Source organism: Lygodium microphyllum, chromosome 3 (assembly GCF_053477565.2).
Source record: "Lygodium microphyllum isolate KBCC chromosome 3, Lygodium_microphyllum_v1.1.10, whole genome shotgun sequence".
Lineage (NCBI taxonomy): Eukaryota > Viridiplantae > Streptophyta > Polypodiopsida > Schizaeales > Lygodiaceae > Lygodium > Lygodium microphyllum.
Window position 1 is genome coordinate 44,431,772 of NC_141137.1, and position 14,894 is coordinate 44,446,665.

The 14,894-nt window shown below is 40.5% G+C and overlaps 1 protein-coding gene across 2 annotated transcripts in view; it reads right to left on the reverse strand.

Annotated features, from left to right (window-relative positions):
* The window catches only part of LOC148038281 (FAD/NAD(P)-binding oxidoreductase family protein), a 36,806-nt gene extending 22,200 nt beyond the window's left edge, over positions 1-14,606 (reverse strand). The window contains exons 1-6 of one of the 2 annotated variants that reach the window (XM_087670320.1): positions 14,424-14,606; positions 5,845-5,944; positions 5,214-5,391; positions 4,995-5,067; positions 2,961-3,140; positions 2,778-2,875 (exon numbers count right to left, since the gene is read on the reverse strand). In XM_087670320.1, the coding sequence (XP_087526446.1) occupies positions 2,778-2,875; positions 2,961-3,140; positions 4,995-5,067; positions 5,214-5,391; positions 5,845-5,944; positions 14,424-14,487 (693 nt within the window). In that variant the 5' untranslated portion in view covers positions 14,488-14,606. Of the gene's footprint in view, positions 1-2,777; positions 2,876-2,960; positions 3,141-4,994; positions 5,068-5,213; positions 5,392-5,844; positions 5,945-6,131; positions 12,009-14,423 lie in introns of those variants that run through there. The other variant, XM_087670330.1, reaches the window with a different exon arrangement.
* Positions 14,607-14,894: the final 288 nt, after the last annotated feature.

Below are 14,894 nucleotides of genomic sequence, written 5' to 3' on the forward strand. Positions count from 1 at the left end.
ACTAGATTAGGCTGATGATGACAACAACAATGGAGACATAGGAGAAACCCAACGTCGGAGTGTGCATCTACCAATTGGAAGACAAAAGAATATGTCTACACAAATCATGAAAACTGGCCAACTGCACTCTGGGGCCCAAAAATGTGGCTGACCAGCATTTAATGCTGGTCTGACTACAATAAATGCAAGGAAAAATGCCAAATGGACATGAGAAAATCCTTAAAAATATGGACAATGTCCAGTAAGTGGAGGCAGACTACGAAATGCAGAAACTACCCTAGGAATGCACACAAAAACCCCACTACTGAAGGAAATGCACACAAAAAAATGCTAAAATAAAGCTACCTCCTCTGTCAAAACAAGTGACAAAGATGTTAAAGCTCCGAAAGTCCTTGTCTGACAAACTGAGGCTCACAAGCAAGAGATGACAAAGTATGACAATCATGCCTACTAAAAAGTGTGTCCTCACAAAATTTTCTCTTAGCATTCAAAGGTGTGAAAGGCAGCCACAAGTTTTGAGGGTCTCTATTGTAATGGAACCATTGTTGCAAGGCAGGAAACCATCTACTTGGGCAGAATCCAAGTAGGTTTTCTCTTTTGTATGGCTTAAGCCTTACAAACACTTTTGAAGTGGATGTAGTGACAGCATGGCATAAGTTAGATGCATCATAGTGTAAGAATCTTGTGAGTACACACAAAGTTTTAGGAGGCTTTGATGCCCATTAGCACATATTGTGTCGTGCCACTACCATAGCAAATAGAGAAGTATTGTTGTGGGCTGGTCAGGGAAATTCATGACAATTGCACGAAGACTAGTGTGGTCAGCATTGCACAATTGATTGAAAATGCTACTATAGTTGATGTATTGCTGAAAGTTACCACACCTGCCTTCAAGGACAGCTTTAACAAAAAAAGCAGATAATGCACAGAAACCTTTTGAAGTTGGTATTCAATATAAGGAAATGCCACAAAAGTCAATTTTTTATTGGCAAACCCCTCCTAAAAAGACCTTGTTAGATCCAAGTGAGTGTTTCATGCATGAAGAAGAAGGGCACATGGCCCATAAGTGTCAACAACGCTAGTCCAAGGATAATCTAATGAAAAACGGGAGCAAAAGACAAGAAGACTAAGCCTTCAGTTGGATTATTACTTGGCATAGTTGGTGAGCAGCCAAAGGGGGGATGCTACATGTTCTTTGATCTAGGTTATTGAGACAAATTTCTTCCTCCTACATTGGCAGCCAAGTGGAAAATCTGTGAAGATGGATGTGTTGCTAGGAGACACATACAGAAGAGGATGAGCACCTTAAAATTGTTCTTCCTTGTGTGTGTCGTTGAAGGGATGAATGCCTTAAATGGTTCTCCTTCAGTGGCAGCATGTTCTCAAGAAGAGTTCCTTAAATGGTTCTCCCTTAAGCAGAGAGTTTACAAGAGCGCTTGTCCTTTCCAATCATCAAGGTTTGTTAATGTTTATGTGGGTGAAACCACAAGCTGGTGATTCTATAAAATCTATCTTAACTTTCCGAGACATCTACATGACAGTGTGGGCATATGACTTAGTGTGTGCACACTTCTGACAGCATGCTTTTGAGTATATTTGACAATTGATTTTTATGGTTAGGCTGTTTATTGAGATGGCTCCTATGGATGAGGCTTGTTTGGCATGTCCTGGTCACTCCCAGCTTGTCACTCCAATCATTGGGAAGCTCCAAATTGAATTGCAGAGTTCCATGGACAGGCTGTTTATTGAGATGATTGATTTTTATGGCTAGGCTGGTTATTGAGATGGCTCCTATGAATGAGGCTTGTTTGGCATGTCCTGGTCACTCCCAGCTTGTCATTCCCATCATTGGGAAGCTCCAAATTGATTTGCAGAGTTCCGTGGACAGCAAGGATTTTCGCATTATGCCTCTTGATGGGTATGATGTAATGTTGGGCATTCCATAGTGTCATAGACTCATAGGGTTTGTGCAATGTGTCGACAACCAGAAGATGTCTCTCGCATGAAGGAATGCAACATTGTTTGGATATAAAACTTAAGGGAGAATGGATCCGTATTGCTTCAACTTCCGCTTTTTGATCCATGAAGAAAAACCATCTTTCTGCATGCTTGATTTTTGCAAAAGATTTCAATAATTGTAGTCGTAAGGCTAATTTATCCAAGCTGGATAAAGAGTGGATAGATTTTGCCAGTGAGTCTTCAAGATTGCCTTTCAAGGACTTTTCCAAGGGAACGTCCACAGAGGTCCAAGAATCATGTCATTCACATAGAACTTAGTAGTGCACCAGCAAATGAGCCACCATATCAAGTTAGTACCGAACAATGAGAAGCAATTGAGTCAAGTGAATGAGCTGTTGGAAAAGGGCCTGATTCAGCCCCAATCTTATCCTATGGTCTTTATCATCTCTATTCAATTTTTATTTCATTTGATCTTATTTGAAATTTATGCATTTTTAAAATTCATTGTGAACAATTACGTTCATACTTAGGCCTCATACATCCAGCAAATCAGCATCTAGGGTTGCAATCTCTAGCACTTGAGATTTTATGGCTGAAATTGAGTATTGATTCAATGTTTCATTGTCACATTATACTGCAGAAAGCCCGCTAGAAGCATATTCAGAGTATTTATGACTTCTTAAGTGTCACCGCTCCAATTGGCTCATCATAAAGACTATAATGAGGTGCACAAGCATGCACAATTGGAAAAAAGACAAACTAAGATTTGAAGAAAACCCAAACCCTCCCTATCAGACATTAGAAGCTAAGATTCTAACCGAAGTGAGATTCTCTGAAAAAGTCAACATGACTGCGAAGCATGGAGATGAGATTACACCAGCAACTTTCACCATGAGACCAGGAATCCCAGCTCCATCTGCATTGCCAGTCACAAAATGGAAAAGTAAAACATGCAGTTATCTTAAATTTCCTTTCGAAAACAATGCAGATATGATCATTACCCAAAGCAGGAGGAAGGCCATGTTGAACCGAAAAACGAGGGGATGCCATGTTTTTATCTGTAGCCACAACAGCCCAAAAATTCTTGAAAATATAACCCTGCTTGTCAACCAAAGTCCAGGACTGTTCTTCCTCCTCCCAATCTATTTTTGAGATCGTGACATTAAATTTGGCCTGAAGTCCTGTTCAATTTTCAAATCTACACTATTAGCATATAATAAAAGAAGTCGAATTCCTCTAAGATCATTACAAAAATTTTGGACATTGTACGCTGAAGCCCCTTTGTCATTAATAGCCGCACACTTCACTAATCTAAGTAACACCAAGGTTAAAATTGACTGCAATAAATCCAGACTTGGGATGCCTGCAAATTCAGTATAAATTCCGTAAAGGAGCACAATTTTCTCTACAAAAAAACAAGGTCTTAGAAGTTAGCACCCACACTTCAATTGTAAGCGTGAAGGGTCAGTAACCTTTCATCACATGCACTGATAGTAAACGCTGCCTGAGCATAGATTTCTACATCACCAATCTCACCACACTCTTTCCCAAGCATTAAACACTTGACAGCTATGGAAGTATGGAATAACTGTGGCTTACTGTCCCTAGTTATTCACACATGATGCTATAATTTCCCGTACTATAAGAAAATTTTCGCATATTGACAATATACATAGTAGAATCTCTAGTTAAGACCATGAATATATTACAAAACCACATTGCATAAGCATTAAATATTTAGAAGACTATAACAATAGACTTGACAAACAATGATTTGGTATGTATTCAAAATTTAAAAACTGTTTTTCACAGGACCATGTTTGAAATGCACATCATACCCTTTTTCCCATAAATTTGGAAAAGTATGGTAAATGAACCATATGGGTGTGGAAAGACTATGAATCTCACTGCTCTCGTGCTGCCCCCTCCCTCAAAAACAAAAGTAACCACACAAAAAAAAAAGGAACTCCACTCTCCCTGTACACTGCTTCTTCACCCTGCTGCTCCTGATTTCACCTCATCCTTCCCAATGGCAAGCAGGACCTAACTGTTCTAGTGCTACCCCTAGCGCCCCCCACAACACCCCCCGGAGGCAAAAAATACACAAAAAGCCCATCTTCTCCTCTTACTGATTCCTCCCTGGTCAACTCCTCTGACCAGCTTCTTCCTCATGCCTACCTCCCATGATGCAGCTACTTTCACCTCCTCCCTGAACCACGGCCCCTCTACTTCATGCAAGCCTTCCTAAGGCTTTCACTCCCCCTGGCATTTTGCCAACCACCTCCCTATCTTCAACAGTCTACTTCCTCGTTTGCCCCCATTTCCATCCTCTTCCCCACTTTATTCCTTTCCTTCTGTTTTCCCCCCTTTTCTGCCACCCCCTCCTAATCTCCAATGTGTTCCAATTGGAGTTTGTCAAAGGGCTGTTTTCTAAATTCTAACCCTAGCTCATGCTTGGAATTTTGATGCAAAATATTTTGATTCTTCTTTCTTTCCATATTTTGTTCCTAGTCCCCCTGTGTTAGCAAATAATTGCCTCAGGCCAATGTGGTGGAAGGCCTACGGTCAAACCTCTACAGTGGACAACCAAAATCTAAATTTTAACCTTGAAAGAGGCAGTAGACAGATGGAATTGAGTTTAAGTCCGGATTTTAAGTTTAAGCCCCAATAGTGCTAGGCTGCATCTCAGCATAAAGTGGTGGTAGGCTCATGCTTTAGCCTAGAAAGGAGTGCTCGCCATCATTTGACTAGGCCCAATGCACTACTTGGCCTAAGTTTCATTGCTGTCTACCTACTAGCCAGATGTGTCTGTCAGCAACCCCACCATGCTACTAGATTCTGTCATAAGTCCATACACTGAACTTTCTGCCTCTGTTCTACACCCATGCCCTTGTGTCCGACACAATGCTGTTACCCACAAGAAGAAGAAAATTCATACCTCATTCATTTCGCTCATGGGCATGCTTGATTAGTAAATCTTATTGGTACATTCTTGATAAATAGCAGTGTAGCTAAACAGAAGATTGCAGTCATACCTGGCTGCTGCAACAAAGCCTGACAAATGGAGTTCATTCCAGGAACACCAACGTATCGTTTTTTCAAGGTATCCTAAAACAAATACAATCATACAACTATCAGCAAGCTTGAAGAAAATAGATTGTCATTGCTGCAAATACAAATTGCTCTTTACATTGATACCATGAAAGGTCAAATCCCTGTATGCAGGAGTACATTTAGATGAATAAAATACACACAGGATCTGCAGAAAAGTGCCTTGTAGTAGCATCATAGGATCCAAAATGGCCTTTCCATTCTGCAACACATCCAGTTGCATGCCATTTGTCTGCCAAACTTTGCATCAGGGAGTCTTTAATGGAAAAGTACTGAGCACCATGGTCAAAATAGTAGCATTTCCCATCTGCACGCTTCTCTCTGCCACATTCAAAACTCACTAACATGGCTTCAAACAGATATGACTAACTTGAACTGTAACACTGCACATTTTGAACCATAGCTAGTTTTGACATATGATGCCATACACATTTTGAAACCATAGGTAGTTTCTATAATCCGCCATAAGGACTCATTCATAAAAATATCACAGATCACATATTTAGTAGATAGCAATTGAGAAGCCCAATAGAAACTGGGAAAAAGTCTCTGCTGCATGAAAAATGTTGCCAGCCAGTAAAGAAAATGAAGTTCGCCACTTTTCTGGACAACACTTTTGATGCTTTTTGGACACTATAATGGAGAGTATAAATTGTGCAACTATTTGTAGAAAGGCATATTGTGACACATTCCAGGCTCTCTCTTGATTGACAACAAAGAATGATTTATGGAATTAACTAACTAGCTCCTGCAGAGCAAAGAAAGCACCATCACCTTCGTTGTGACATTCGACCACCTGGGCCTCGGCCCTGGTCAAATATTGTAACTGGAAAACCTTGTTCAGCTAATTTGGAGGCACAAACAAGTCCTGCAACTGCAAAAGATGAAAGAAAATTGGTGCATCCCTAAAACAAAAATGCAATACATGCTGGAAGATAATCTGTGTTACTTCATCTTATGACTTCTTCTTGAATGGTCTTTTTTTTTGGCAAACAAAGGATTCGTCTCATTACATTGATGTGAAAAACAAACTAAACAACAGCCATGTTAACATGTCTTACTATGAGTGATGCTGGCAATCATTGTTCAACACACGGCAGTGATGATGCCGCTGATGGTGACAGCTCTCCGGGCAGGACGATAAAAAAACACAGCTGTCCAGCTCCAAGTGATAGCAATGATGATCCTGATGCTGATCAGGGCAGGCGGCAGCAAAGTACAGATCCTCCATGGCAGTAAGGTGTTGCCAGCAGCCCGAACAGGCAGCACTCGACACGGTGACAGCAAGGAGATGATGGCAATGGCTCCAAGTGGCATTGGGTAAGATGGAGACAATGGCAATAGGAGGGTGTCCATTGGATGTGAGGGAGATGAAGATTTTAATGAGGGATGGAAAGAAACCTAGAACGCATTTTTTAATGGGCTTTTTGGGCATTTGTCCTAGTAAAAAAAATGCTTATCTAAAAAATACAAACATAATCATATGACAAACGCACAGACTGATAAAGAAACACAATTAGGGATAGCGTTAGCACAAAGACAATGAACATAAAAGATAATGAAACTCGAATAACAAATGAATAAGTACAATGCTCAATGTAGGAAACACACTATGCAAGGTGAAAATTGACCCATGAACTCCTACATCTCAAGGAACAGGGCAAAGAGTATGAGTTGAAGAGTGTATCATACTCTAACAAATCCCAAGATGCAGTAGACACTCTCCAAATGTGTTTGGCAGCAGCAAACACAGCCTATGATGGCCAGATCAACGATACACACATAGAAGATAATGCAAAACAGCAAAACACAGGAATGCTGATGATATATCTTTCCCATTCAAACTGCACTTTGGGACTATTGAGAAACCCTTCACCCGCAGATTGCGTTTTTTGCGTTTCTACGTTTTGCATTTAAGGTTTGCAGCCCCAAAAAGGGGCGCCATCCTAGACTAACTGTGCCTATTTATAGGCCACTCTCTCATTCATTCCTCACGGCTGATTCATTCAGTCCGTCACCTCTTCTCTCCATGATTCACGTCTTCATGATTCCATTCATCAGAGTTTCTTCTCTCTTCTCTTCTCTTCTCCATGTTTGCCGAGTTCACTCCGTGTTCCTGCAAACCCTACTGTCTCACTGGTACGTCATCTTTTGACAAGGACGAGCTAAATGCTCCTTATATTAATATGATTCTCCCATGAGATTAGGTTATTTCAGATTCAAACAATTTCTCTGGAGTCTCAACCTTCTCTCTCTACAAGCCCACACTTCTCTTATTTGTATGATCATGCATGGATGATATATCCACTCCCATCTATGTAGTTATAAGTTGTAGGTAGCAATAGCACATGTTGCGAATGCAACATTAGGTTTTGGCATGTTACCCTCAAGTGCTCATCTTATATACTCTAATAGCATTGTTGTTTAGATCTATTCTATTATCTTTAGTCCAAAATAATCAAGTTTTTTTTTCATACCAATATTGTACCGCACCTTATAAAATCTTAAGGTACCATTTAGTACTATATTTTATCGTACCGTACCGTATTGTACCTTTCGTACCTGACAACTAAGGTATAGAAGTTCCTACTTTTGTGTCTCCTATTTCTTTTGCTTCACCGCCTTTGTAGCATTATGGTAAAGATTAAGATAAAACTAGAGTGCCATATGTTGATCATGGAAACTCTCCCATTGAAGATCCACTCATGTATGATAATACAAGAAGGGGTAATTATTTAAAAAAAGATTGGTAACTCTTCTTCTTCCTTTCCTTCTCTCAATTTTGCTTCTTAAAGTCATAATGAATATGGCATTTCTTCTTCATTGCATTCCGTGTCTTCATCTTCATTTCAATTTCCATCCATTAATTTAAAAAAACTTCTTCCATTGCATCGCCATTACCTTTCACACCATTCACCTTTGCATATCAAATACCACACAATATTGCGCACACCACACCAGGAGGTTCTTCAAACATAAGCACAATCTTTAGAACCTATACACCTTTTGTTCCAAGTGGTGCTCATGCACCTTCAAAGGAGGCTCAACCTCCATCCTACGCACCTTTGGGTTACACCCAGCATGGGATCTCTACCCCTATTTGCCCAAGTGTCAACCAATTGATACCATAGCTTGCCTCCATGGCAATTCCTAGTGGGCCTTCTAGTTATGCTATTGTGCCTTAGCTCAACTGACAGTTGCTCAAAGTTTGAGAATCCCTATGCTTGCCTACACCATAGGTACCTATGGATCCCTGTCCAACTTTTTTCTTTTTACCCTCCCTATCCTCGTCCCCATTACACTTCAACGCCTCACAGTCCTTTAACCTCATCTACCAAGCATGCTTTCACTAACAAGACTAGTTTTAATAGGTCTAACTACAACACTTGATCAAATTTAACGAGGCATATTCTTGACTCACTATATTTGTGGGATCTTGTCCTGGGGCTAGAATCCCAACCAGAGTCGCAACTTATTTCTCCTAACGTTGTCTAATCATGGAAGGCCAAAAATACCTCTGCTATCATCGAGTTGATGCAAGGTCTCTTATCTGAATTCCACTCACAACTACAGCACTTTGACCTCGCATTGGAGCAGTGGGAACACTTGACCGACTGCTATGTGGCTCCGAATAGGACTCATCCTATAAATCTCGACTATGAGCTCCAAAATTTTGAAATCACTAACCAAGATGACCTTAAGGTCATCTTCTCACCAAATTCTCCACTATAGGGGCTTATAAGTCCCCTCATGACCAAGTCACATTATTTCCTAGAAAATATTTCCATTTTGTGCTACAGGTGATCTCAAAGTCCACCATGCCTAGATTCTATGAATTTCAGTGTCAACTACTGTGTTATGCTTGATTATTCGATCAGTTTCATAAAGCTTGCTCTACAGAGGGGCTCTTGTTGTTTTCGTTCAAAGTTGGTAGTAAGGGCACAGCAAGGAAAATCAAAATCAAAATCAAAACAAAAACAAAGCTAATGAGACCCAAGGAAACTCTCAATCGTCCTTGAAACTTAGGTGGCAGAATGTACTCACGAAAAACCGGTATTGCCAACATTGTCAAAAGGCAACCGTTTTGAGAACGAGTGTCGATCAAAGGCTAGAGGCACCCAACCCAAAAAGACTCAAATCTCTGCCCCTCGGTCGATAACCCTCAACAAAGAAGCCAAGGTGGTAGCAATCAAAATCAAGGACTATGGCAAGGCCAGACGCACACTACCACCGGTTAGCCATCACAATCAATATTGTTCTCAACTCCAAAGGGCATGTCTAACCAGACTACTAGACATGAGGCTTACCTCATCTTCATGGAGACATCAAAGGTCTCAAGTTTGATCCACATTCACCTGACGAGCTGACCGTAGAGACCTACTCTACCTGATTGAGTTGACCATGGAGCCACCCATCACATAACCATCATTCAAGACTTTGTTTTACCTTAAGTGCCTACAACAAGGAATGTCCATCGTGGAAATAACTTCTTGATCAAGATCAATGGTCTAGGTTGCGTCAAGTTTGATATTGATGAGAGCCGAATCTTGCTTCGCTAGACAATGTATACTATATCCCTTAGTTTGAGGTGAACTTATTGTCCGCTAAGCAACTTTGCTAATTAGGGCAAGCAATTTTCTTTACAACAACCATAGTCAAGGTCACATACTCTCAAACCGATTTAGTGAAGGCTTTAGCTGCCACAAGGGAGACTATAACCAATGAGCACCTTTGGCACTCTCACTCGGGACACCTTGGGTGTGACTCACTCTATGAGTTGTCACATCGTGAGATGGTTGAAGGCCTTCCATGCCTAAACCTGTCCAAGGATGTCTCCCCAACTTGTCAACTTGGAAGCAACATCGCACTTCATTTCCTCTATAAACCAAACAAAATCTATTCATTATTCATTCTTTCACCTTTAGTGTTCATTGTTCCTGAGTTACCCTAAACCTTACTGAGTTCTTTTTTTAGTCTATACTTTGTCGTACAATTGTGTTTATTATTTGTAGACAAGTATTTCTTTACATTCCATCATTAGCAAAGAATGAAGTTTGCCTAGTAAGAGATATGACTCACATTATTATAGGCAAATTTGGCCAAGAAAAGTAAATCCACCTAATAGTTGATTGTACATTGGAGATATTGTTCCAAGACTTGATTGAATCTTTCTATTTGTCCATTACTTTGGGGGTGATTGACTAGAGAGAGATTGGTTTGGATACCTAGTAGCTTTTAAAAACTTCTCTACAAACTTAACGCAATTTGTGGTCCTTAATTTTAAACGACATCATCTGATAATCCATGATAACAATAGATATATTCAAGGAAAAGTTAGGTCATATCTTCACCAGTAATTGTCTTATAGATGGGGAGAAAGTGTACCATCATTGTAAATTTGTCAACCACCACCAGAATGGATCCAAAACCCTTTGATGAAGGTAGATCAATGGTGAAGTCCACTAACACAGATGCCCATGGTAATTAGAAATAGGTAAGAGATGGAGTAACTCGTAAGGTCGATGGCGAGGGACTTTGGCTCTATTACCTGTATCATATCCGCGTATAAATCCTTTGACTAATTTTCACATTAGAGGCCACCAAAAAGTCTCAAGAGATGAGCTCTATTGTCTTGTTAACCCTAAAATGTCCTACGATTGGAAGGTCATGACTTGTTTAAAATAAGTGTAATCGAAGTGCTCTAAGTGGAATATATTGTAGCTCTAGATGATAGAGCAGATATTCACCTACCTAGAAGTCTTCAATACGTCTACTCTCTTCTTGATTTTTTTACTTGATATTTCGAGCAAAGAGATCCTTGTAAAGTTCTCTCTTGATTTGTAGAAGAAATGTTGGATCTTCTAGAGCTTTACTTCCTATTGCGTGAAGTTGGAGTTATTCTCCCTTTAAGAGATGATAATCTTATTAATCACTAAATATATCTGCTTTCTTAAATGCAAGATATGAGCATCGAGATAATGCATCTAGTTTTCCTTATCGGTTGCCAAGTCACTATGATTCAACAGACAAGGAGAAGCCTTCTAAGAACTATTCAGTTCTCTCTAGCCATATGGCCCCCACTACAGCCAGGCATCCATCTTTTCCAAAGATAAGAAACTACAAAGCTCCATACTTACAACTTCTTGTTAGAACAACATTAAACAATATACCCAAGTCCTCTATAATACAAACATAATCCATGAGAGCATCACCACTACTTCTCTTGGGTTGACAATGACTTAAATTGGGCCAATTCAATTCACATAGGCTCGACATTGGTTTCTTGTTTCTCTTGGGAGGTCACGACTCGTTCTTATCAAAACATCTAGACTTAATGAAATCCCATGGCACTTTTCTTAGCATCTCTCAAGTAGCCCATTGTCACATTCTATTACTTGATAAATAAAATTACATAATATGTGAACCTTTGGCATTGTCATTGGCATAAACTTCTTATAATGGTACCGGCAACTCTAGTTCTATCAATGTCTCCAAAGATAGCTGGGAATTCTCATACAAAAGCTTTGAAATCATGAAGCAGAGGAGATTCCTTCTCAAGGGTATAAACCAAGAGAGGATTATACATGAGAGAAGTATACTAATAAGTCCCACTTAAGAAGCATCATCACAATAGTGTTTAGGTTGCATGCAAATGAGTAACCGCACTTGCTGCAAAAAACCCCTAAGCTTTAATCTAGTTCCATCGAACTTTTTCAATAGACTAACTCCTCCCTACACCTAGAAGAGTAACTATAAGATATCGAAGGATCTTCTAAATGTAGACATCATCGATAACATAAGCATTGTTGACATAAGCAATATGATTACATCATTGATAACATAAGCATTGCTGACATAAGTATTGATACTGTAGACTCTTTTAAGAAATCTTCTAGAACCCTCTTAGAACTTTTATAAATCCTCTAGAAGTTTCTAGAAAGTATTAGATTTCTTGGTATCCACAACAATAGAGGCAAGCAATGAGCATGCATAACGGACAAATATTAGCCCAAGATTTATGCTTGTACAAAGGATCCAAAAGTTATTGTTATTACAAAAAATGACATTGAAAAAGATGACAAACAGATCAAACGGTGCCAACACATGTGAGTGGAGGATGAAGGGCAGGTGGTGGAGATGAGCAAGACATTGAATCCATCATCACATACAAGCATGATTGGAAGGGTATGGATTTGATGGGGTCATGGTCACCAAATGTATCAAGTATTAACATCTCATCCAAACACCCAAATGCCCGACATCTATACCTAACATAAAGTTCAGTGTGATTAAACTTACTCCACATGATCCATCTTAAGAATAGAAGGAAATCAGAAAGAATAGACATCTAATTTTTTCAGAGACAAAGCAACATACTAGTTTATTGACTAAGTAGCATATTCTTATACAACTGATGCATTGCTTATATGTTTATATATGGGACAATTATAAACGGCAGCTAGCAGGCATGCACAGATCCAAACAGACACATCCTCTGGCTAAGTACCTTCCACTGACAAATCCACGGCTCACGTTAAATATCGGCCTGCCTGGTCATGTGGCACCCGGTCGCAGCCGGTGATAATGAAGAGCCCTCCTTTTGGGCCAAAATCTTATTGTGTCGCTGTGAGGAATCGAACCCTCGTCCCCAGGCTGGTAGTCATGCACCCTACCATCTCACCCATGCGCGTTAGCTGACAGATTGTAAATTTATTAAGTATATATATTTAAAAAAGAGATGTGACCCCTAAAAAGTACAGGGTCACCGACACATGGCCTGTCTACGGGCGATAGCCCATAGCAGGCCGATATTTAACGTGAGCCCAAATCCACCAAGTTCCCAACAGAGGGACATTGGGCTGCTAGAGGGGGAGCCTCTTTCGCCTAATGCAAGGGAGCCCCTTTCGGATACAAGTGCACCATAGGTTTCATAGGCCCCTCTAGGAAGTGTTAAGGGTATCACATCAAGACGAACCTGGAAAATTATCAAATAACCCACAATCTGCCTGTAGGGGTCATGATGATGGCAGGGCCTGTAGTTTACAAGCGGTCAACATGTGTGACCTAAGCACTCTAGAACATACCATCATACACTCCCACACATACACATCTTCTACTAAAACCAATGTTTATCAGTATTATTGCAACCACTTGATGTGAGAAGCCATTAGAAGAAAAATCAATAATCGTGCTGTTCAAATTTCTCCCCAGATATCCTGGAGGGGTTATAAACCACAAACAATTACCTGATAAAGATGAAAGGAGGAAATACAAGAGGGTTCATCAAAGATCAGAAAGGCATCATCCATTTCTGGTATCCAAACAGCCGGCACAACAATACACTCAGCCTATCTCTACTCAAAATTGAACTGCTTTGCAAGGGATAGTCTACACCAAGCAATATCTCAATGGGGGACATTACAGGACCTCAAATTCTTTTCTGGTTATTCTTCCAGCAAACTTAGAGCAACAAAAGGCTTCTACATTTACTGTGCCCGTAAGAAGGTAGAACCACTGGATTTCACCATCCCCTTAGGCATCTCCAAATCCATAACTCCAGCAGTAGACTCTTTACATTTTACAGCATGTATCTCCACATCAAAATCAAGAGCTCTTTTTCCAATGAAACCCATTCCCAAACATTCTTAGATGTAAAAGCAGAACTCTTAAGAGTGGTAACAGCATGAGCCTTTTCTGCACCTCAACAAGATGTGTTGGGAAAGGAGAAAACTGCAGCATAACGTGAAACTGTGTCCATAACACCGGTAGTACTGCAACACAGCAACAGTCATGTTCAAAGCACACATATCTTATGTCTGTGGGTGCAGATTGGCACATTCCTCTTCTTCTTCTCGTGCTGTTCTTCTGTCTTCTCAACGGTATTCATGAGTAATGAGCGAGTGCACTTACTTGAAAGAAGCATTGCACAATTCAGTACAAAACAGAGCGAGACAAACTTTCCACAGTCATGCAACTACTGCACGTGATAAATAACCAGGGAGGAATTGCAAAGTCATTCAAGCATTGCACAGGCGCTCATACTGGGTCGTAATGCTGAGTCCAAGGCACGAAATACACAGTCACAGGGACGCCACAGCCATCTCTAAAAACCAACTGATAGCCGCAAACTGTTAACCCCAAAGAAACACCTGGCTGATAACCTCTAGATACTAGCAGGGAACGGCAAAGTAAAAAAGAACCCTTGCCAGAAAAGAAAATATACCGAATAGCATTCTCAACCACTGCATCGGACGCCATCTTTGCCACTAGTGGCATGGCATTCGGATTGTGATCCTGTATTTTCTCTAAATTCCTCTGCAGACGAATCGGGAAAAAAGTTTGAGAAGATTTACCTCCAGCTCCGACCACAGCCACGAGCTTGTCTCCTACGGGTGGAGCGGCAGTGGAGGTAGCCATTACTGGTCGATACTGTGTGATTGTTAGATTAACTACAATTCGAAGGTGGTGGTCGTGAAACGATGGAGAAATGGCTCTTCGGCATATACACTATCGCCCCTAAGCTAGGCCAAATATAAGGCCAGGCCATTTTCCCGGCCCGCCTTCCCACCCCCCTCAAGTTTAAGAGAGAGAAAAGGGGTGGGGGGGGCGACTCAAAGCCCTACCTTGTTTTTACTCTACGTATGATTTCCTATACCCAGTGGTAAACCCTCTTATGTGCGACGTCACGAGGGTGTAGTTTTGGGATGTGTCTATGTCATTTCGTTTTTTTGATTGAATAATACAAGAGTATACCTTGAGCTCACATATCGTGTTACTTTTTTGTGCCATGTTAAGTGCATAACGAGTGCAAGTGCATCACACTT